This window comes from Conger conger, chromosome 9 (assembly GCF_963514075.1).
Source record: "Conger conger chromosome 9, fConCon1.1, whole genome shotgun sequence".
Taxonomy (NCBI): Eukaryota; Metazoa; Chordata; class Actinopteri; order Anguilliformes; family Congridae; genus Conger; species Conger conger.
Window position 1 is genome coordinate 41,803,605 of NC_083768.1, and position 24,446 is coordinate 41,828,050.

At 49.3% G+C, this 24,446-nt stretch overlaps 2 protein-coding genes across 2 annotated transcripts in view; both read left to right on the plus strand.

Annotated features, from left to right (window-relative positions):
* Positions 1-10,952, plus strand: part of LOC133137665 (atrial natriuretic peptide receptor 1-like) — a gene marked incomplete at its 5' end in the record, with an annotated part of 70,617 nt that extends 59,665 nt beyond the window's left edge. Inside the window, 7 exons of the mRNA XM_061256004.1 lie at positions 1,587-1,755; positions 2,272-2,418; positions 5,177-5,300; positions 6,290-6,358; positions 6,907-7,081; positions 8,832-8,930; positions 10,531-10,952. Of these exons, the coding sequence (XP_061111988.1) occupies positions 1,587-1,755; positions 2,272-2,418; positions 5,177-5,300; positions 6,290-6,358; positions 6,907-7,081; positions 8,832-8,930; positions 10,531-10,952 (1,205 nt within the window). The remainder of the gene's footprint in view (positions 1-1,586; positions 1,756-2,271; positions 2,419-5,176; positions 5,301-6,289; positions 6,359-6,906; positions 7,082-8,831; positions 8,931-10,530) is intronic.
* Positions 10,953-20,038: 9,086 nt separating this feature from the next.
* Positions 20,039-24,446, plus strand: part of LOC133136784 (integrator complex subunit 3-like) — a 25,879-nt gene continuing 21,471 nt past the window's right edge. The window contains 7 exon segments of the mRNA XM_061254507.1: positions 20,039-20,143; positions 21,204-21,287; positions 22,145-22,228; positions 22,701-22,814; positions 23,069-23,153; positions 23,283-23,349; positions 24,067-24,211. Of these exon segments, the coding sequence (XP_061110491.1) occupies positions 20,060-20,143; positions 21,204-21,287; positions 22,145-22,228; positions 22,701-22,814; positions 23,069-23,153; positions 23,283-23,349; positions 24,067-24,211 (663 nt within the window). The 5' untranslated portion in view covers positions 20,039-20,059.

The window sequence follows — 24,446 nt, forward strand, 5'->3', positions numbered from 1 at the left end:
TAAAAAGGAGGCTAAAAGGGTGCGGAATCTGTGGAGAAATAAAGGAGGGGGGGACATGAAAGGGGGATGAATGGGGAGAAAGCTTGTGAAGAGGAGACTGATGTCGCTGAAAGACTGGAGAGCGAATGACGTCCAGGTGGTGCTGTAACAGCACAATGCGCTATTGTTGGAAACATTGCCGCCATGTGTGCTGAGCCACTCACACGCCCGGTTTGCACAAAATGGCTGGATCAACTGCTCCACAGAACCCTATGCAAAGGACCCACGCTGAATCCTTTTCAAGAGCAGGTGTTTTGGAATGAATATTTCTTTGTCTCCAGAATTCTAGGACAGTGTTCTAGAACTCGGTCGCTTTCACTTACCAGTGGCGATTGTGACATCAGCGTTAGAAATGTTCACTAATGGACATTCTAATCGCACATTTGTGACCTCACACCTTAATTAGTGTTTAAAGTACAGGCTGAGATAGAAGAAGAAGAAAGCGGCAAAAGGACAGCATGAAAACGAGAATGGAAGAGGAAGAGAAGAGGTGGCAGGGGAGAGGGAGGGGGTGGATTCACATGAAAGTATTTCCTTCAATGCATGAAAACAAAGGTTTGCTGCTTTGAATTAGAGAGAGACGTGGGAGAGGGTGAGGAAGGAATGTGTGTGGACAGAGACAGAAAGTATCATTTATATTTAGACCAACATAATTTGCTAGAATGATTGAGGGTAGATACTAGAAAGTGCCTTTTGATAGTTTCCTCCTGCTAGCTGCCACGGTCCGCCTGCCATTAGCGTTCATGTTCCTGCCTTCTGGGCTGCAGTGAGGGAACGCGGTGTGGAGCTTCATCACTGAGTGGAGAAGGTCAGCGTAGAGTCCAGCCTCAGGTGAAAACAGAGGCTGCCCTGGGGAACCAGCCCCCTGAGCAACAGTGTGTCTGTGTCCCACACGTGCTCCAAAAAAGAAACTCAGAAATTGGTGTGGCCCCGGGATGGTTGTGTGGCCCTGAGGGATGGCGCAGGGTGTGTGTGTGTGTGTGTGTGTGTGTGAGTGTGAGTGTGTGTGTGTGTGTGTGTGAGTGTGAGTGTGTGTGTGTGTGAGTGTGAGTATGAGTGTGTGTGTGTGTGAGTGTGAGTGTGTGTGTGTGTGTGTGTGAGTGTGTGTGTGTATATGAGTGTGTGTGTGTGTGTGTGTGAGTGTGTGTGTATATGAGTGTGTGTGTGTGTGTGTGTGTGTGTGTGTGTGTGAGTGTGTGTGTGTGTGTGTGTGTATATGAGTGTGTGTGTGTGTGTGTGTGTGAATGTGTGTGTGTGTGTGTATATGAGTGTGTGTGTGTGTGTGTGAGTGTGAGTGTGTGTGTGTGTGTGTGTGTGTGTGTGTGTGAGTGTGTGTGTGTGTGTGTGTGCGTGAGTGTGTGAGTGTGTGTGTGTGTGTGAGTGTGTGTGTGTATATGAGTGTGTGTGTGTGTGTGTGTGTGTGTGTGTGTGTGTGTGAATGTGTGTGTGTGTGTGTGTGTGTGTGTGTGTGTGTGTGTGTGTGTGTGAGTGTATCCCGTGCGTGTGGCTATACCTCACAGTGGTGTCCCCTGGCTCTGGCCCCTCAGAGATCATCGACCGTGTGGCCCTGGGCGAGTGGCCCTACCTGCGGCCGGCCGTCAGCCCCCAGAGCCACAGCGAGGAGCTGGGTCTGCTGATGCAGCGCTGCTGGGCCGAGGACCTGGGGGAGAGGCCCGACTTCAGCCACGTCAAGATCCTGCTGCACAAGCAGAACGGGTCTGTACCCCGCCTGCCTCCTGCCCTGACATACAGCTCTGCTGTACCACTCCCATCCTCTAACATACAGCTCTGCTGTACCACTCCCATCCTCTAACATACAGCTCTGCTGAACCACTCCCATCCTCTAACATACAGCTCTACTGAACCACTCCCATCCTCTAACATACAGCTCTACTGAACCACTCCCATCCTCTAACATACAGCTCTACTGAACGACTCCCATCCTCTAACATACAGCTCTACTGAACCACTCCCATCCTATAACATACAGCTCTACTGAACCACTCCCATCCTATAACATACAGCTCTACTGAACCACTCACCTCCCAACATACAGCTCTACTGAACCACTCCCATCCTCTAACATACAGCTCTGCTGTACCACTCCCATCCTCTAACATACAGCTCTGCTGTACCACTCCCATCCTCTAACATACAGCTCTACTGAACCACTCCCATAATTCTGTCTTTCTCTCTCCGCCCCCCCCCCTCTTCCCTCCTTCCTTCCCCTAGCGGCTCCAGCTCCAACATCCTGGATAACCTGCTGTCACGCATGGAGCAGTACGCCAACAACCTGGAGGAGCTGGTGGAGGACCGCACCCAGGCCTACCTGGAGGAGAAGCGCAAAGCCGAGGCCCTTCTGTACCAGATCCTGCCCCAGTGAGTCTATACCGCCAACACAGCCCTGCCAGATCCTGCCCCAGTGAGTCTATACCGCCAACACAGCCCTGCCAGATCCTGCCCCAGTGAGTCTATACCGCCAACACAGCCCTGCCAGGTCCTGCCCCAGTGAGTCTATACCGCCAACACAGCCCTGCCAGATCCTGCCCCAGTGAGTCTATACCGCCAACACAGCCCTGCCAGGTCCTGCCCCAGTGAGTTTATACTGCCAACACAGCCCTGCCAGGTCCTGCCCCAGTGAGTCTATACCGCCAACACAGCCCTGCCAGGTCCTGCCCCAGTGAGTCTATACCACCAACACAGCCCTGCCAGATCCTGCCCCAGTGAGTCTATACCGCCAACACAGCCCTGCCAGGTCCTGCCCCAGTGAGTCTATACCGCAAACACACCCCTGACAGATTCTGCCCCAGTGAGTCTAGACCATAAACACACCTCTGCCAGATTCTGCCCCAGTGAGTCTAGACCATAAACACACCTCTGCCAGATTCTGCCCCAGTGAGTCTACACCACAAACACACCTCTGCCAGATTCTGCCCCAGTGAGTGTACACCACAATCACAACCCTGCCAGATTCTGCCCCAGTGAGTCTACACCACAAACACAGCCCTGCCAGATTCTGCCCCAGTGAGTCTACACCACAAACACGCCTCTGCCAGATTCTGCCCCTGTGAGTCTACACCACAAACACAGCCCTGCCAGATCCTGCCCCAGTCAGCCCCTTTTCACTGCAACCATAAACCATAGACTATAGAAAAAAAATATGTACAAGTGTCTGTGAAATCACCCCCTGACTTCCCATGGGCTTGTAAAAAGCATTTTGACAAAGCAGAAAATGAGTTTTTGTGTGCTGACATCGGGAGCCATTTTGGGAGGCAGAGACGGCAGGGAAACAGGAAGCCCTCATATGGGAATGAGGTTCGCTGAATGCAGCTCGTGAGAGAGAGAGACTCGACAGCGACACAAACCGTCCCCGATTCATCCACAAAGCACCGCCGCATTGTCCTATTAACAGGATAACTCATCCGCACACGGGCGGACAAAAGCATTGACTTCGTATTCTCACTGGATGGCTCTCGTTGATTGGATCAACTGCACTGCAGCCCCCGCAGTGGCACGAGTGAGCAGAGCTTTTCGAAAAGACCACGGAATGCGCTTCAAAGGGAGAGAAACAGAGGCCCCGGTTTGGGCCGCTCGGAATAAACACACCCCAGGCTGATTTTCGCATGGCCCCTGCCAGATCCTGTCCTGGCAAGTCTCTTTGCCCTGCAGAATAAACAGACCCTGGGCTGATTTTAACATGCATTAGTCTCACACTCTCATCAGTCACACATCGTATGACAAAGAGGAGGAGAATAATTACTGTTGAAAATGTCCACCGGCTCAGTTAAACCTTGCTGTGGGCGGATTCCTCATTTTAAACATACACTTACGTTTTGGATCTTTTGGCTTTGGGGTGATTCTGTTATAACACCTGTTGTCCAGCCATTTTGAGCTGTCGGTTTAGAACATTTCATAAAACACCTTAGTTACCTGATTAACTCATCGTGGTCTTTAATCAGAACCTTCATCAGTAGGATCGGGTGTCGTGGTGTTGGGCAGAACCCTGCTCCCACACTGGCCCTTTTGGGTAAAATGGATGCCCAAGGTTTGGAGTAATTCAGAAGTATTAGGGTGTTTTTCCTTATCGCCAGGGTTATGTTCAGCCCCGACAAAACATAGCAAAAAGTTCATTTAAATGATAAAAGGTGGGGCATTGGATATTCTGTTGCAAACCGTGGGTGAACCGTAGGTACTATGCTACTATGGCGTCAGATAAGGCCATTCTGTACATTCTCCGAGCTTGAAATCAAAAATCTATAAATACGATCTATTACATTTACATTTACATTTTAGTCATTTGGCAGACGCTTTTAATCCAAAGCGACTTACAAGTGCATAGGTTCTTCCACAAGTTAAAGCATCACATCCATAACTAGGAAAATACACATGAAGTGTTGTTCTAAACAAAAAATACTGTCATTGTAAGTACTATTTTCTTTTTAGACAAGAGGGATAGGGATATCGGAAAGGGGTGAGGGAGGAAATCAGGAGGGAGGACTAAGGTACAGTTTGAAAAGGTGGGTTTTTTTTAGTCTGCGTCGAAATAGGGGGAGGGATTCTGCTGACCTGACAGTGGTAGGCAAGTCATTCCACCACTGAGGAACCAGAACGGAAAACAGCCGTGAACATGCAGCTCGACCATCAGGTGCTCGTAGAGAGGGAACCATAAGGCGACCAGAGCTGGCAGACCGGAGTGGTCTAGCTGGGGAGTAGGGAGTGATCAAGGATTGTATGTAAGGTGGGGCAGTCCCCTTAGAAGCCTGAAATGCCAACACTAGGGCCTTGAAACGGATGCATGCGGCAATAGGAAGCCAGTGGAGGCCAATGAGAAGCGGGGTGACATGAGCCGACCTGGGCTGGCTGGTGATGCAGCATTCTGGACCAGCTGGAGGGGCTTGATAGCACACGCTGGGAGACCGGCTAGGAGGGAGTCGTGTAAACCAAGCACACTCTGAACATTCCTGTTTTAACGGATTTCCGTTAAATTTCCAGCCTGATTTTTACCGAACCTCAACTCAACCTGACGTGCTCCTGTGTACCCAGTTCATCGCTGGGGGTCTGGGGGTGACAGTGTGGGGATGTATGGCTGTTCTGTGTGTGTGTTTTGGGTGACGTTGCCCCCCTCCCGCGCCCCCAGCTCGGTGGCGGAGCAGCTGAAGAGGGGCGAGACGGTGCAGGCCGAGGCCTTCGACTCCGTCACCATCTACTTCAGCGACATCGTGGGCTTCACCGCCATCTCCGCCGAGAGCACGCCCATGCAGGTGAGGCCCCCCCATCACCCCCAAATCACCCCCTCATCACCCCCTCACCCCCCGGGGCTGACACACAATCAGAGGTGACGGCTGGTACCAGTCTCCTCAAAATCAGAGGAGATAGCTGGTAGCAGTCTCCTCAAAATCAGAGGTGATGGCTGGTAGCAGTCTCCTCAAAATCAGAGTTGATGGCTGGTACCAGTCTCCTCAAAATCAGAGGAGATGGCTGGTACCAGTCTCCTCAAAATCAGAGGAGATAGCTGGTACCAGTCTCTATCTCTGGCGCTGATTCGGTGTAAGACACCCTGATGCTATCCTAGTTTTGGCCTGTAGTGTAGTTAAGGTAAAGAACTGGGACCCGCAAGGTTGGTGGTTCTAATCCCGGTGTAGCCACAATAAGATCCGCTCAGCCGTTGGGCCCTTGAGCAAGGCCCTTAACCCGGCATTGCTCCAGGGGAGGATTGTCTCCTGCTTAGTCTAATCAACTGTACGTGGCTCTGGATAAGAGCGTCTGCCAAATGCCAATAATGTAATGAATCGGTGTATGACACCCTGATGCCATCCCAGTTCTGAACTGTAACACTTTGGCCAGCTCTGCTCTGGGTTTTGGGAGACCAGTGAGTCCCATGCTGACTCCATGGGGTGTGAACACCCCTACACCGTCCAAATAATCCTATCAGGACACTTAACGGCCCTGTTTAAAGAATGGAGTTTTTGCTCTATTCTGAGAACTTACTGACTTTCTCCCTCCCTCCCTCTCTCTTTTTCTCTCTCCCTCCCTCGCTCTTTTTCTCTCTCCCTCTCTCTTTCTCTCTCTCCTTCTTTTTTTCTCTCTCCCTCTCTCTCTTTCTCTCTCTCTCCCTCTTTTATTCCCTCCCAACCTCCCTCTCTTTCTCTCTCTCCCTCTTTTTTTCTCTCTCCTTCTCTCTCTTTCTCTCTCTCTCCCTCTCTTTTATTCCCTCTCAACCTCCCTCTCTTTCTCTCTCTCCCTCACTCAGGTGGTGACTCTTCTGAATGATCTGTACACCTGCTTTGATGCCATCATTGACAACTTTGACGTTTACAAGGTGAGCTCACGCAGGGCTGGATAGCTCTGTCACTCCGAGAATGTAATAAGAAGCGGTTTTATTAGCTCTGTTGCCATAACAACACATGGAACCTGGGTCCAAGGTAGTCGCTAATATTTTGTGTTTATTTCCATGGTTTAATTCATTCCATGTTACTGACGTTTGGATAAAAATGAATCTTTTCTGGTTCATACTTCACAACACTCTTTATCCCTCCCGCTTCTCTGCGAACGCGTTAAATAACCATTGGCTGTGGCAATTAGAACTCATTTTCACCCGCTGAGCTTGAATTATTGTACAGCTGTACAATGTTTTGATGCAGAATGTCAGTGCGTCGACTGTATGTTTTGAAACCCGAATTCTATTAGCACAGGCCGAGAGGGTGAGTCGACATGTCAGTGAGCCTTTTCCAACGACAGGAAGGGGTTTACAACGGCCTCGCGGCAATGTTTTAACACAAAAAACCCGTCCGTACCCGTAACCGGCCGCCCCGCTGCGGCCTGCGGTCGGTGAAACGGTGCGCTCTCTTGCTCCCCGGCGCCCCCTAGGTGGAGACGATCGGCGACGCGTACATGGTGGTGTCGGGGCTGCCGGTGCGGAACGGGAAGCTGCACGGCCGCGAGGTCGCCCGCATGTCGCTGGCGCTGCTGAGGGCCGTGCGCTCCTTCAAGATCCGCCATCGCCCCGAGCAACAGCTCCGTCTGCGGAGTGGGATCCACAGCGGTGAGGAGGGGGGGGGGGGGGGGGGGGAGCGTGAGGGGAGAGGGGGGGGCGGCTGTGACAATGAACAAAGAACAAAATAAGAAGAAAAACAGTCATAGAGATGTAGGCCGGAATGAGCGGGTTTGGAAGAACATCGTTGCGAAGACAGAGGGGCGCTTGTGGTGTGTTCGGGTTCATTGTCTTGCTGTGGGATGAAGCGCCGTCCGATGGGCTTGGGGGCATTTCACTGGACCTGAGCCCCGATGAGGTGTTTCTGTACGCTTCAGAATTCGTCGGCAGTTACGTTAGCAATAAAGGCGAGTGAGCCAGCATCTGTTGCAGCCATACACGCCCAAACCGTAACACCCCCAACCGCCACGTTTCACAGATTAGGGGGGAGGGGGAGGGTGGTGTTTTGGTTCTTAGGCAGTTCCTTTTGGCCTCTGTGCTTTGCTCATCACTCTGATGCAAGTTAATCTCGGTCTTATCGGTCCACAAGACCAGAACTCCGCAGGCTCTTTTAGGTACTACTTAACGAACCGTAACCTGGAGATGCTGCTTTTGCAGCTAACTGGTGGTTTGCGTCTTGCGCCGTAGCCTCGGTGGATCTGTTGGTGACGTCCTCTGCGGAGATTAGTCACGAGTATCGCGAAGGCGCAGTTCCGGTGCCCGTAGACATGGAGCCTCACGGTACACGGTGATTGGCTCACGCCCCGGTGACTCACTGCATCTGACACAGTGACATCTGGCTTTCGGCTCCAACACGTTGCTCATTAGCCCCACGGTAATGGCCGCCCTGTCGAACTGTCTGCAGAGATAATCAGCCGTTAATAGTCTCCTCACATATGGGACTCAGCTAACTGTGGGCGTGTGTGCGTGTGTGTGTGCGTGTGTGTGCGTGTGTGGGCATGGCGGTGGGTGCTGGTATGTTCATATGGTGTGCATATGAATTTGCACTTGGTATATTGAAACGTTACAAAGGTCCACTGGTGAAAATGCTTCTATTTTGCATTATTTCCCATTTTAATGCAAAATTATGAATTACTAATTATATTATCAGCATAACTAGAGAAATATGAAAGGGGCAGGGATGAGAATTTACTCTACCTTCAAGGGTCTGCTGTTTAAGGCCAAATGTTCTGAAAGTATTTGTAATTATAGGTTACAAATACATCAGTAACCTATTATTGAAATGGTGGCGGCTTTTTATATAATTTACTAATTATATTATCAGCATAACAATTTGAGTGAAAAGTTGAATCTTTGAAAAAATGACATTCATTTCAGAATTTCTTAGTATTTGGAATGTTCACCATTTGCTTTAATGGCAACATGCACTCGAGCTGGCACGGACTGCACAAATTTGGGCAAAACCTGATGATTCATGTTATCCTGGCATTATTTGATGTTCCAAAGAGCATTTTGTTATGAATGCCTGGCTTTTGTCAGCCTTCAAGTGCCCCCATAAATGTTCAGTGGGGTTTGAGGTCAGGTGGTTGTGGATTGTGCAGCACTCCTTTCTCTTCTTTGGTCTTTGAGTAGTTCCTGCAAAGCTTTGAATTCACTTTAGTTTGTTTGAATTTTGTTCCAAATCCTAAAACTTTCAGTTTATTTCCAGGATTTAAAAAAAACATCCCAGATTATCAATGTGGTCTCAGACTTTTGGACCGCACTATATGTCTGTATTTATATACGTTTATATATATATTTATTTGTGTTGCGTTGTGTTGTGTGTGTGTGTGTGTGTGTGTGTGTGTGTGTGTGTCTTCAGGCCCAGTGTGTGCAGGGGTAGTGGGGTTGAAGATGCCTCGGTACTGTCTGTTCGGAGACACAGTCAACACTGCCTCCCGCATGGAGTCCAATGGAGAAGGTGAGATCATTCTCACTTCACAGTGCTTTCACACGCACAGACACACACACACACACACACGGTCCCTCTGTGCTCACCAGCATAGCTCATGGGATTTGCATGTGTTAGCCTGACAAAAAAGCTGAAAAGAGAACTATGAAGTTACTGCTGGGGTATTGCAGCTGGGACAAACAGATAGTTATACTTTTCATAAACGTTACCTTAGTACTATGACAAGGACTGAACCAGCTGTAGTCATAGACATAGATAGTTATACTTTTTAGAAATTGGTCATCAGCTGCAAGATGCATAGTGAAATGGAAAACCATGTAAGCCCATACTGAACATTGTACTGTATATCTTAAACACATTGGGCCTCATTTATAAAACGTGAGCCAAACAAAATTGACCGTAAATTCTTCGGAAACGCATTGGCACAAATAATGTGTGATTTATCAAAGTCGGATGTCAGTTTATTCATAGGAGCCGAACGAGCTGTTCGTATTGTGCGCAGAAATGAAAGCGCGTGGTTGTAAAGTATATTGCGTTTACCTGCAAACATCATGGTATAGAAGTGGCGTGGCATGTGGCTGATGCGTTTTATTTGAGTTTAGTTTTTTGCCTCACGTTTAATGTCAGGCTGAGGTGAACTGTTTTTCCCAGTCGAAAGGTGGTATTCGGCCTTTCCGATATGACGTGAACGGAGTATTAGGCTTTGTTGCTACGGCTGACCTCTCCTCACGTTATATTTACTGCTTTATTAGAAGATTTGAAGCATGGCCACAGAACCACTTTGCTTGTGGCCTGTGGCCTCCTTCTGGCTCTCTGCAAGGACGAGGAAAACGTATTGCTATTTCTAGCGACATTTCTCTTATAATTTGCATTCAAAGCCAAAGGTTTCGTGGATACAAAACAAACTCTGTGTCTATGCCTATTTGATAAATCGTCGATATTTGTTAGTTCGGTTCCGATCACTCATACATTTGCACGCGGATTTCCAAAAATATTGATAAATGAGGCCTGGTGTGTTCAGTGCTGCACATGAAAAGCACTCAATTAACTCAATTAATTAATTTTATTTACACATATTGTTATGATGATAATGATGATTATTATTATTGTTATTATTATTATTTTTCCCCAATGCCTGCTGGGATAAGCCCTCATGACCATGAAATAACATGGGTTAGATAATGAATGGATTTTATTATATAATTATTATTGTTATGACACCCATCTTATTGGCGCTATCTTGTGACCCCTGTGCTCGATTTCCCCTCAAAATCTTCTCCTTCTTTTTATTGTTAATATCATTATTATTATGATTGTATTCATGGTTATGATATGTGTTGGTAAATGACCCCGCTGTGACCCCTGTCCCTCAGGGCTGAGGACCTTCTCATTGTTATGAGTGTGTTGGTGGTTATGATGTGTGACCCCTCAGCGCTGAGGACCTTCTCATTGTTATGAGTGTGTTGGTGGTTATGATGTGTGACCCCTCAGCGCTGAGGACCTTCTCATTGTTATGAGTGTGTTGGTGGTTATGATGTGTGACCCCTCAGCGCTGAGGACCTTCTCATTGTTATGAGTGTGTTGGTGGTTATGATGTGTGACCCCTCAGCGCTGAGGATCCACGTGTCGGAGGCGACGCGGGCGGTCCTGGAGGAGTTCCTCAGCTTCCAGCTGGAGCTGCGCGGGGAGGTGGAGATGAAGGGCAAGGGCCGCCTGCGCACCTACTGGCTGCTGGGGGAAACCACGGCGACCGGCGGCGCGGGGGAAACCACGGCGACGGGGGAAACCATGGCGACTGGCGGGGCGGGGGAAACCACGGCGACGGGGGAAACCACGGCGACCGGCGGGGCGGGGGAAACCACGGCGACCGGCGGGGCGGGGGAAACCACGGTGACCGCCAGGGCGGCGGAAACCATGCCGACCGCCAGGGTGGGAGAAACCACGGCGACCGCCAGGGTGGGAGAAACCACGGTGACCGCCAGGGCGGGAGAAACCACAGCGACCGTCGGAGACAAGCAGGGATGCGAATAGAGGAGGAACCCGGGAGGAGCCACACACCCGAAAACAAAACAGTTACACAACACGTCCGGTAACAGTGCTGCACGCAGTCAGCAGGGTCTCGGACAACTGACACCCCAACACACACCCTGGTAATCTCCTCCGGAGTTCAGCTTTGGACCGACACCATCAGCTCTGTCGGGGCTCACATGTTTCTGGAAGCCGTGTGGTGACGCCAGCATTTCTCATCCAGTGGCCAAATCCCGACGTGAGAACTTGTAGAAATCGAACCATCCGGTTGACGATGTGTGATGGTGTGACATCTCCAGTGTGGTCCTATTTTCTTTTTGCCTTCAGGGTGGATTTTGTGAGTCGGTTCACTCCGAGGATTGCAGAGTGTTTGTATCAAGGCCAAGTCATTGTTTTGTGCATTTGAAACCCTTTCTGTTGATCTAAGTTCTATTCCTTTTACATCAACTCGCATAAGTATCAAGGCCACTCCAGTATTTATCACGGTATAACACTTTCGTCCTTGCACACAAATCTTCTGTATGTCCTCCGGACTCATTTCCTGGCCATTCTAATGCTTATCGTCATCAGCGTTCATCCCGGCCCGTAGTTTCCGCTCTTTAGACCTGGATTACACTGTGGACAGCGCCACCTGGTGGAGACCCATTGTAAATGCCACAAATGGACAAAAGTATATTTTTGCAAGGGGGGAGATTTCAGACGTCTGTGTTCCAGTTCCCAACCAACCCACCACCCTCCTCCAAGACCTCCTATCTCCCGGTAGACCTCCTTCCCAGGGGCTGCAGGAGACGCGAAACAGCGAGACTAAACCTGTCTAGACTGATGTTCAGCATCACTCTCTAGAATGTTCTCATACTGCGTACCACGAATACGGAAATCGCTGTCTCTACAAAGGCAAAGAGACGTGTGCCTCATCATCATGAGACTGTGACTCTACAGCAGGGATCATCAAGTCTGGCCGCCGTCGAATCCAAAATCAGCCCTGGTATTTAACTGAAACAATTAGTGCTACTTATTGGCCAGGCTGTCTTCAGACCTGACTCCCAGGTGAAGGGAGCGTGGAAAACCAGCAGTTCTTGGCCCTCGAGGACCGTGACTTGATGATTGCTGATCTACCGGCTTAAGTTCACAAAGGGCGAATTACGAAACTAGAGTAGAATTGTGACTCTGATGGCCAGTGAATTTGTATGGTTGTTTTATTTTTATTTTTGTTTTGTTTTTTTACTTGTTACTGTGACTCGTGCTGTTGTGTGGTCACTCCAAGCTTTGGGGAAAAGAAAAAAAAAAACAGGGAAATAGTCTGGGATGACGTTTATTCCCAAATTTGTGTTATCAGGACACACGTCCCCCAGATTGTTTCTCCTGCCGTTCCGTCGTCTGGTCTTTGTAAGTAGTGGAAGCTGTGTCTCGTATGTAAAGCCGTGTTGTTTGTCTTTGCACATACGATGGTTTGGGAAGTTTGTGATTAAACAGGTTCCCCGTTCTCTTAGTCTGGGGGACAGGAATATTCTGGTTGGGGTTGGGGGAGAGTTCTTTCTTGGAGCCGGTTCTGTGTCCCTTTTCTAGAAGTCAGTCTAATAAAGTTGTTGGAAATCTGGAGTTAATGTGACATCATCCATCACTCCTCTCTCCTTCTGTTCTTGTCCTTTCATTTCCTCTTTAACACCCCCCCGCCACACACACACACACACACACACCATCTTCTCTGTCAGGAGTTTGACAGCTGACAGTTGATGCTGACGTCCATACGGGCTGTATCACGTTGGAGTTGCTCACGCATCCTTCCTACCGAGTGAAGGGAAGAGAGAAGAGGAACGGTGACTGAAATCTAACGGAAGAAAAGAAACCAACAGCGGCCGGGTTGGGGTGGGGGCGGGTGGAGGGGGTGGGGGGGGGGCGTGCAACCTTTGTCAGCTTCAGGTTGTGGGTGTGAGTCCCAGGTGCCAGGCTATTGTCTGAATTCGCGCGAAACAATCGCCCATATTGTGCACAGAACCGATGGCGGCTTGTTAATGAATGGCTGATTCATTCCACCACTGCGCACAGCTGCCAGCCACAGCACCGCTGCCAGATCCTGCAGGCACAGCGAACGCAGGGGCATGCCAGAGAGAGAGCGCGTAACAGCCAGCACACTGAGAGAGAGCGCGTAACAGCCAGCACACTGAGAGAGAGAGAGAGAGCGTAACAGCCAGCACACTGAGAGAGAGAGAGAGCGTACACAGCCAGCACACTGAGAGAGAGCGCGTAACAGCCAGCACACTGAGAGAGAGAGAGAGCATACACAGCCAGCACACTGAGAGAGAGCGCGTAACAGCCAGCACACTGAAAGAGAGAGAGAGCGTACACAGCCAGCACACTGAGAGAGAGCGCGTAACAGCCAGCACACTGAGAGAGAGAGAGAGAGAGAGCGTACACAGCCAGCACACTGAGAGAGAGCGCGTAACAGCCAGCACACTGAGAGAGAGAGAGAGCGTACACAGCCAGCACACTGAGAGAGAGCGCGTAACAGCCAGCACACTGAGAGAGAGAGCATACACAGCCAGCACACTGAGAGAGAGCGCGTAACAGCCAGCACACTGAGAGAGAGAGAGAGCGTACACAGCCAGCACACTGAGAGAGAGAGAGCGTAACAGCCAGCACACTGAGAGAGAGAGAGCGCATAACAGCCAGCACACTGAGAGAGAGAGAGAGCGCGTAACAGCCAGCACACTGAGAGAGAGAGAGAGCGTACACAGCCAGCACACTGAGAGAGAGAGAGAGCGCGTACACAGCCAGCACACTGAGAGAGAGCGTGTAACAGCCAGCACACTGAGAGAGAGAGAGAGCGCGTAACAGCCAGCACACTGAGAGAGAGAGAGCGCATAACAGCCAGCACACTGAGAGAGAGAGAGAGAGCGTAACAGCCAGCACACTGAGAGAGAGAGAGAGAGCGTAACAGCCAGCACACTGAGAGAGAGAGAGAGAGCGTAACAGCCAGCACACTGAGAGAGAGAGCGTACACAGCCAGCACACTGAGAGAGAGAGAGCGTAACAGCCAGCACACTGAGAGAGAGAGAGAGCGTACACAGCCAGCACACTGAGAGAGAGAGAGAGTGTGTAACAGCCAGCACACTGAGAGAGAGAGAGCGTACACAGCCAGCACACTGAGAGAGAGCGCGTAACAGCCAGCACACTGAGAGAGAGAGAGAGCGTACACAGCCAGCACACTGAGAGAGAGCGCTTAACAGCCAGCACACTGAGAGAGAGAGAGAGTGTGTAACAGCCAGCACACTGAGAGAGAGAGAGAGCATACACAGCCAGCACACTGAGAGAGAGCGCGTAACAGCCAGCACACTGAAAGAGAGAGAGAGCGTACACAGCCAGCACACTGAGAGAGAGCGCGTAACAGCCAGCACACTGAGAGAGAGAGAGAGAGCGTACACAGCCAGCACACTGAGAGAGAGCGCGTAACAGCCAGCACACTGAGAGAGAGAGAGAGCGTACACAGCCAGCACACTGAGAGAGCGCGTAACAGCCAGCACACTGAGAGAGAGAGCATACACAGCCAGCACACTGAGAGAGAGCGTGTAACAGCCAGCACACTGAGAGAGAGAGAGCGTACACAGCCAGCACACTGAGAGAGAGAGAGAGAGAGAGAGCGTAACAGCCAGCACACTGAGAGAGAGAGAGAGCGCGTACACAGCCAGCACACTGAGAGAGAGCGTGTAACAGCCAGCACACTGAGAGAGAGAGAGAGCGCGTAACAGCCAGCACACTGAGAGAGAGAGAGCGCATAACAGCCAGCACACTGAGAGAGAGAGAGAGCGCGTAACAGCCAGCACACTGAGAGAGAGCGTGTAACAGCCAGCACACTGAGAGAGAGAGAGCGCGTACACAGCCAGCACACTGAGAGAGAGAGAGAGCGTACACAGCCAGCACACTGAGAGAGAGCGCGTAACAGCCAGCACACTGAGAGAGCGCGTAACAGCCAGCACACTGAGAGAGAGAGAGCGCGTAACAGCCAGCACACTGAGAGAGAGAGAGAGCGCGTAACAGCCAGCACACTGAGAGAGAAAGAGAGCGTACACAGCCAGCACACTGAGAGAGAGAGCGCGTAACAGCCAGCACACTGAGAGAGAGCGCGTACACAGCCAGCACACTGAGAGAGAGAGAGAGAGAGCGCGTAACAGCCAGCACACTGAGAGAGCGTGTACACAGCCAGCACACTGAGAGAGAGAGAGAGAGAGCGCGTAACAGCCAGCACACTGAGAGAGCGTGTACACAGCCAGCACACTGAGAGAGTGTGTACACAGCCAGCACACTGAGAGAGCGTGTACACAGCCAGCACACTGAGAGAGCGTGTACACAGCCAGCACACTGAGAGAGCGTGTACACAGCCAGCACACCGCTGCTTGGGGCTGCCAGTAATTACTCAGCTGTATCCAGTATAAAGCTGAATGCGCTGGCAAGGCTTAATGATGTGTTGATGGATCTGAGAGGTGAGGGGGGGGGGTGTACTTTTTAAACATTTGGGTGTGAAATGGGCCGGTAAACAGAGCAGAGTAGGTCTCTAATTGGGTGAGTATTTGTGAGACTGGAACATCAATGAATGGAGCGGTCTGTGAATTAAGCTCATTTGCCTTTTAGCCCTTAAATACACTGAAAGTGCATTCAGAGTGATATATCACTTCCAGAGATATTTCCATATTTTCTTTCAATATATACTTCTGTGAAATACATATGCTGTTTATATACACTCACTGAGCAATTTATTAGCTTGTTAATGCAAATATTTAATCAGCCAATCATGTGGCAGAAACTCGATGCATAAAAACATGCGAGGCCAAGAGGTTCAGCTGTTGTTCAGACCAAATGTCAGAATGGGGAAGAAATGTTAAAAAGTGCTCACTGAATGTATTTTTTTTAAATCAAACCACACATACACGTGGTTGGTTGTGGGGACATATTGTGGTCACCATACATGAATGTGTGCATCTATAGCTCCAGGATGCACTGAAGCAATGTTCCCAGCGACGTTCCTGAACGTTCCCAGTGATGTTCCTGAACGTTCCCGCAGACGTTCCTGATCCATTCCAGCTGCAGCTGATTAGCGTCTGCCTGCTCAGCACCTGTTGCCTTGGTGTTCTTTATTTATCAGGGACAGTGCACATTATCAACATTTTCAGTTTCCACACATCAATGTAAACGCGCCAGAGCTGGCTAATGAGCCAATTTTCATCTGTATTCCCTGACCTGCATGTGTTTGTCCTGCGGGAGGGAACCGGAGTACCCGGAGGAAACCCACACAGACACGGGGGGAACATGCAAACTCCACATAGAGAGGCCCGGGCGGGGGTCCAACCCAGGACCTTCCTGCTGTGAGCCAACAGTGCTACCCACTGTGTCCACAGTACATTTCACACAATTTGCATGTAAGCCCTTTTAATTGATCGAAGGGGAACTTGGCAAATGTCAACTATTTTAAGGAGCCTGCTTTGGCTCTGCTGTGTACCCCACTACGCCGGTGGGGAGGGGGGGGGGGGGACGCGTTGGGGCGCGCCCTGTCAGGGTTGCAGGTGGGCTGTACCTGTGGGGGGTGGGGGGGGGCGCGTTGGGGCCCGCCCTGTCAGGGTTGCAGGTGGGCTGTACCTGTGGGGGGTGGGGGGGGCGCGTTGGGGCTCGCCCTGTCAGGGGTGCAGGAGTTCCTCTGAAGCAGCTCTTCTATCCGGTGACATGCCAGGCACCCGAATGCCACCGGCTGAGTTTAATTATTCACAGAGAGAGGCTCAGCATCTCAGCCCCAGCTGCACGGCTTCAGGTGGAGGAGAAAAACACCTTCTGAAGAAAAACATCTCCCTCTCTCTCTCTCTCCCTCTCTCTCTCCCTCTCTCTCTCTCTCTCTGTCACTCACTCGCACGCATACCTGCTCGCTTTCTCTCTATCGCTCTTATTCTCTCTCTTTCTCTTTCACTCTTTCTCTCCAGCTCTGTCTCTTGTTCTTAATCTCTCTCTCTCTCTCTGTCAGTCTCTCTGTCTCACTCACTGTCTGTCACTCTTTCTCTCCAGCTCTGTCTCTTGTTCTTAATCTCTCTCTCTCTCTCTGTCAGTCTCTCTATCTCACTCTCTGTCTGTCACTTTCTGTCTCACTCTCTCTCTCTCTGTAAGTCTGTCTCAGTCTCTCTCTCTCTCTCTCTCTCTCTCTCTCTTGTTGTCAATCTCTCTCTCTCAGTCTCTCTGTCTCACTCTCTGTCAGTCTCTGTCTCACTCTGTCTGTCAGTCTCTCTGTCTCTCTCTCGTTCTTAATCTCTCTCTCTATCAGTCTCTCGCTCTCGCTCTCCCTTTTTCACATTTCAATTGCCTTTCTATTGGCATGACAAATAAATGTGTTGCCAAAGCATAAGGAAATACACAGATGAAATAAGTAAATGGACAAAATACAAAAAAAACACATTCAGTAGATGCGTTCACATACATATTAGATGCATATAATACAATCAGTAATCAGTAATAATTGACATTATATTAAATATTAAGCCAAGCAAAGATGTGATCACTATACGTTCTCTCACTCTCTCAATTGAGATATGTTTAGCTTGACTGTGGTGGCGGGGCATTATTATTGGTTTTCTTTTTTAGCTTATTTTTGTGGGAGTAGGTTTGTGAATAGGGGGTTGGGGTAGGTTTTAAGGGAAGTTTTTTTTTCAGTAAAGGAACATCAAGTCCAAAGTCTGTCTCCGTCTCTTTCTCTCTGCTGAGACCTGTTAGGTTGACTAGTTGTTGGGCATTATTACTGGTTTTCTTTTTTGCTTAATTTTGTTTGCGTGGGTTGAGTTTGTTTGTTGCCCTTGACCAAGGCACTGGCCTCAGAACTGGAGCTGGTCCCTGGGCGCTGCACTGTGTCTGCCCACTGCTCATTGACTAGGATGAGTTAAATGCAGAGGACACATCACCCCACGGGGTTCAATAAAAATAATATCCAGGGGGCCCGGGGTAGGTTTTAAAGTAACTGTGGAAAGTTTCAATAAAGGAACGTCAAGTCAAAGTCTCTCTCTGTCTCCCTGATGCACCTTCTGAAGGATTCAGAGACAGCTCCAGGTGCATTCTGCCAGAATCTTTCTCACGGTCTCACTCCAACTGACAAAATGTCTGAAACTGGATTTCATGCAATGCCACCCTGCAAAATAGCATCCAGATCGGATATTCACCGCGCAAGCCGCAAGGTAAGACGACATGTTTATGTATGAACACATGCGGTGGGAATGCCATCCACGCTCCCCGGGTCCTCAGTAATATATTCGTGAATTAAAGCGCAAATTGTAATATCACAATTGCATTGTTCCTTGAACAATGAAATAGTGCGTATAATAAGGGAAACGGAGTGAACACAAAACACATTTTTGAAATTATTTTAATTGTTTAATGACAAACGTTGTCAAACACCCATATGAAACCCCGTTCAATAGGGGTGCAATAGCAGAGGAAATCAGGAATACATTTAACGGCACTATATACGTTTATATATACAACAAATCTAAATAAATACATAAATAAATAATCTACGGTTGCTAATTTTAGGCCTCGAGGGCTGCAGTTGAGTACAAGATGTTCGTGTGTGAACCCTCAGTTACCTACCAATGACGAATCAAAGTAATTCTTTTGATGAAGAGTCGAGTAGGCAGGCATTTTTTCACATGTAAATCAGTGGCTGACTGAAGGGTCGGGTAATTCCACAGGACGTAGAAACGACACAGACTAACGGTTCACTGACGTCTGAGCGGCAGGGCCCTCTAAGGACAAGGCTACGTCTGTCCACCCTTCACGTTGATTGACTGGAGCGCAACGCTTGTTGACAGGAACATTTGCTTTACAACCGGCATGAAACAAAGACCGCGGAACCAAACAATGGCGAAAAGGCCACGAGATTTGTTTATATCGATTCTGTGTATCCACTCCAACAAGACCGACAGAGTTAGGATATTCACACTATGTTGTCATATCCCTAACTACCTGTGATCAGGAGTATCCAACAACATTATCTTTGGGTCTTATTGCATTGATCTCCCATACTTTAAATATCTATTCCCAGTCTCGATTCATTGGAAAATAGTTATAATCAGGTTTTAATATCGTGGAAGGGTAGCGATTAAAAAAACAAAATTACATTAATATTTCCAAATGAAAAGGACCACGTCGTCAATTATTCCAGCTGCGGCATTTTTGCTCCATATAACATTTCCATAAATATAGCATCCTTTTTACATTTTACTAAAATTTTAATAAAATCTGAATAGAAACATGCGTTTCATACAAACGCGAATGAACGTTCTTCGTGGTTAGAGGTGAAGATAATTTAAACTTGCATCTCACTCATTGACGCCATCGTGTGGTGTGCTTACTGAAAATGTCGCAAGTTCTTACTTGGGTTTTCTCCGTGTTGGATTGACATGCATTTTTAAAAACGAAACAGAACTTATCAAACTGTACCAAGCTGTCCAACATTAAGGCATATTGTTTCACTGTTAACTCTTTTAACTATCGTTCTGCTAACTGTATTTGAACATTGAAAGGCATTTCGTGACTAGCGGCATGTGCTTGCATTTTTTGAGAAAGTAACTACTACATCCATTGATTACAGTTCAATGAGTACATCCCATAGAAAGAAATTCCGAACATTTAAAGTGTGTCCTGCTGATTGCTGAAACAATTTTACAATAGGGGCGTTCTCATTGGTTCACATGTCGTCACTCACTGTAGTCCTTTTCTCTGATACGACGCTTAATCACAGCCGCGTTCGTTCATTGGCTACGGTTGACGCCATTCTACATAAAAACGGTGAGGGTTGGTTGAAGAGCCGTCCTCGTGGCTTCGCATGACCACATCCGCTAGGCCACCATGCCCGCCGGAAGCTGGTTTGTTGTAGTCGGACACTGGAGGAGGAAAACTGGAGAGAGTTAAAGGTTCCCATAAGCAGTTTTAAAACAGACCTTTTCAGTGCACGGAATCGAGGATAGAGAACGTGAAACAGGAATAAACAGGAGACGCCAATCACAAGTGCAACATCACAATATACCCAACCCCCTGTCTTTAACCCCTGAAATCATCTGGGGCCGGGCGAAGCGAGGCGGGAGGCGATGGAGCCCTCACCGGCTAAGGGGAAACTACAGGGTCGGTTATTGGTGTCCACGGCTCTGGACGCTAAGGATGAGCTGGAGGAGGTAGGAGGGTTTAACGCGGGCACGACACTCGTCGTTTTATATCGATAGCTGGCTACTTTGGTACACAGTCGCGCAAACGAATACGTCATAAATCGCGATGATAGAATAGGATCGAAGACGAGGAAGCGATGGCAACTTTGTAGCTATCAGAATTGGCGATGGAGATGTGTTGCCAACAGGTTTGGCACGGAGGCTGTTGTGTCTATAAATTGTAAACATACGCGTCCAGATGGCTAGACGCCCACGTAGGCTACCCATATTCTCAAAACACAAATGATAACATTACCTGATAAGTTCGTTTTACGACATTGCAACATACACAGACTGACCGACGCAGAGTTGTCCATTTCCATGCACAAATTTATTTTAACATTTTAATGTAGTATATCCCTAACGGCTCTAACAGTGGGTATGAGCTATTGCTAAATACCCAAGTGAAGATGTTTGTTTATTTGCTTCGCAAACGGCCCCGTCCAGTGCAAGTTGTACAGCTACACTAAGAAATAAAGTGACAGTGGAGGTACATTTTTGTTCTTCAATGATCAAATTTACCCTGAAAGTACAGGCATGTTTTTTTGTACCTTTATTTCTGAGAATGTAGCCTTTGTGCGTCTCTTCATCTAGATATTTAACGGCACATATCCGGCCTCCCCTCGCTCAAGGTGATACTGGAGGCGACTTGTCTGGGAATGGAACCCGCAACCACCTGTTTACAAGCCAAAATTACTCTAACTCAGCAGTCATTGAGTGTTGTGTATGTTGATTGAATATAGTGACAAGTTGTGGGCCGATGATTGTCCGTGGTCGTTTGTCGACATGTTCCAGTGTTGTTCCATTTGGCTATGTGTGCATGTTTTGCGTTTGCGTGTGTGTGTGTGTGTGTGTGTGTGTGTGTGTGTGTGTGTGTGTGTGTGTATGTGTTTGTGTGTATGTGTTTGTGTACCTGCGTTGTTGCAGCTCCTCTTTGTGTTTGTGTTCGTGTGTGTGCGCGTATGCGTGTTTTATGCGTATCTGCATGCGGTTTCATTTCTAACGGGCGTTGTGTGTACCTGTCTTACAGCGGTTGGAGAGATGCGTTGGCATCGTTACCTCTCTGATTAACGGGACGTCGGAGCGTGAAGCCAATGACACCCTCACTGCACACGTGAGCCCCCATCCCCCATTTCACTTTACTGGTGTTTACTGCTTCATCAATGAGCTTCATCAATACTTTTAAGCCTTGTATAACTTTCACCTAAACTGCCATTTATGAATTGTTCTAAGGAAGGCGTCCTGCTTCCTTTAGGGACCCATGGGAAGCAGTTTAAAAGAGAGGGCATGTTAACTGAAATTAGCTAGAAGCATGGGCAAAATTTCCAAGATTGATTGCAATTTCATTTTGTCAGTTTGATGGTATTTAGAAGTGTTTAAATGCATCCATCCTTCCTGGTGTGGTAGTTACACAAACCCCACTTCAAGCAAGTGCTGCTGGACATTTGTGTCTGCGTCAGGGTGTTTTCAAAGTTATGTTTCTCAGCAAGTATTTCCCTTGTGTGGCAGTTTTATCTCTGTCAGCAAATTTAAAGAAGCAAAACGTTGTGGAACATGTAAAAAGTCAAAGTTTTGCATGGTTAGTGTGTGACAGGTAGTTAATCCATGACAGCTTGGGACTGTTTTTGTCTCCCATCAGACATAGGATCAGTGAACAAGCTTCCTCCCTGTTCTGATCACTCTCTTCTGTCCTGCTGTCCCCCTCTCTTTCCCTCTGCCTCCTTTCTTTCTGTCTCCGTCTCTCTCTTCCCTCCCTCCCTTTCCCTCCCGCTCTCTGTCTCTCTCTCCCTCTCTCTTCGTCTCTCTCCCCCTTTGTCTCTCTAAGTTCAGTTTTCAGTTCAGTTCAATTCCATTAAAAACATTTTTCAATTCAAAATGAAATTATTAGCATGATACTTTTCAACATATGTGTTGCCAGAAAAACATGAGATTGTATGTAAACTACAGTGCAGCGTCCCTCCCTCTCTGCAGGTGTGTAAGGGGTCCCAACAGCATGAGGAGGTGTGCCTGGGGCTTTTCACCCTGCTGCTCACAGAGCCTGCCCAGGCACAGAGGGTACGACACGTTCCCCCCTGATCCAGCAACGTTCCCCACTCTCCCCTATCCTGATCCAGCAACTTCCGCACTCTCCCCAATCCTGATCCAGCAACGTTCCCCACTCTCCCCAATCCTGATCCAGCAACGTTCCCCACTCTCCCCAATCCTGATCCAGCAACTTCCACACTCTCCCCAATCCTGATCCAGCAACTTCCACACTCTCCCCAATCCTGATCCAGCCCCCAGCGATGTTCCACACTCACCTCAATCCTGAGTTTATCTGTACAGTGGTTTTATTCTTGTTGGCTGGTTTGGGATTAATAAAGCCAATAGTTTGGCATTTCAGTAATTCAGTTTTTGTAACACACTGCTCACCCACACCTGGGATGAATCCACTGGAGTGATCTGGGTCTGTCATTGTTGGTTACCCATGGTTACTGTGGGATCTGTGAGGTCACGGTCATGTGACGGTCCGTGTCTTCGCCCGCAGTGCTACAGAGACCTGACCCTGGTCAACCGAGATGGGATGAACGTGATCCTCATCAAGATCAACCAGATCCTGATGGAGAAGTTCCTCAAGCTGCAGGACGTCTGCCGCACACAGGTACCCCACCCCCACTCCCGCCTCCCCTTTACCCCCGTCCCCCCCATCCTTCACACCGTCTTTACCCCTCTTGGGGGCATTTTGTTCCTACTGCTTTAGATATAACTCCATTAATAAGGTACATTAAACGTGCTTAACTCTCTCTCTCTCTCCCCATCTCTCCCTCTCTCCCTCTCCCTCTACCTCTCCCGCTCCCGCTCCCGCTCCCTCTCTCTCTCTCTCTCTCTGTCGCTCTCTCTCTCTCTCTCTCTCAGCTGGTGTGGCTGGTGCGGGAGCTGGTAAAGAATGGGGTGATGGGAGCAGATGGGGTTCTGATGACCCTCATGAAGCAGATAGCAGGTGAACACACGCACACACATGCACACACATGCACACACACGCACACTCACACATGCACACGCACACTCACACACACGTATGTCTATGTGGCTGTGTTGAATTTTTGTGTTGACGTGTGATTCCTACTAGGTGGGGACATCTCCAGTAAGAACCTGTGGCTGGCTGAGAACGTTCTGGAAATCCTTGTGGATCAGAGGTAACCTGGGGTGTGGGGTGTAGAGGGAAGGGCAGTGAATGAGTGTCCATTTCTGAAAGGATTTCACAGTTAATGTAAACTGCCTTTCCGTCTGTTTTCTCTCTCGTTCTCTCTCGAATCTCTTTCTCATCTGTTCTCAATTGTTCTAATTCATTTATTCACCCTCTCTCATTCTCTCTCTCTCTTTCCCCCCTCCCCTTCCCTCTCTCTCTCCTTCCCCCCTCCCGCTACCCCTCCCTCTCTCTCTCTCCCCCTCTCTCTCTCTCTCCCCCCTCCCCCTCCCTCTCTCTCCCCCTCCCTCCCTCCCTCTCTCTCTCTCCCTCTCCCTCTCTCCCTCTCTCTCTCTCTCTCTCCCTCCCTCTCCCTCTGCCCCTCCCCCTCTCTCTCTCTCCCCCTCTCCCCCTCTCTCCCTCTCTCTCTCTCCCTCTCTCCCTCCCTCTCTCTCTCTCTCTCCCCCTCTCTCTCCCCCCCTCTCCCTCTCTCCCTCTCTCCCCCCTCCCCCCTCCCCCTCTCTCTCTCCCTCCCTCTCTCTCTCTCTCTCTCTCTCTCTCTCTCCCTCTCCCCCTACACCCCCCTCTCTCTCTCTCCCCCTCTCTCCCTCTCTCTCTCTCTCTCCCTCTCTCTCTCCCTCTCTCCCTCCTCTCTCTCTCTCCCTCTCTCTCTCTCCCCCGCTCCCTCCCCCCCCTCTCTCTCTCTCTCTCTCTCTCACTCTCTCAGAGAGTGGGTGCTGAAGAGTGGGATGCTCATTGCCATGTCAGTGTACACATATCTGCGGCTCATCGTGGATCACCACGGCACCCCCCAGCTGCAGACCCTGCGCCAGAAAGAGGTGGACTTCTGCATCGGCCTGCTTCGAGAGAAGGTGAGAGAGGGAGGGAGGGAGAGAGAGAAAGGGAGGGGGCGAGAGAGAGAGAGGGAGGGAGTGAGGGAGTGAGAGAGGGGAGAGAGAGGAGGGGAGAGAAGGAAAGAGTGGTAAATGGTGGTAAATGATGGGAAATGGTGGGTATAGAGCAGGAGGTCTCAGGAGTCCTGACACCGCTCTGTTCCCCTCCCCAGTTCATGGACTGCTTCACCATCGGGAGGGCCAGGCAGGCTGC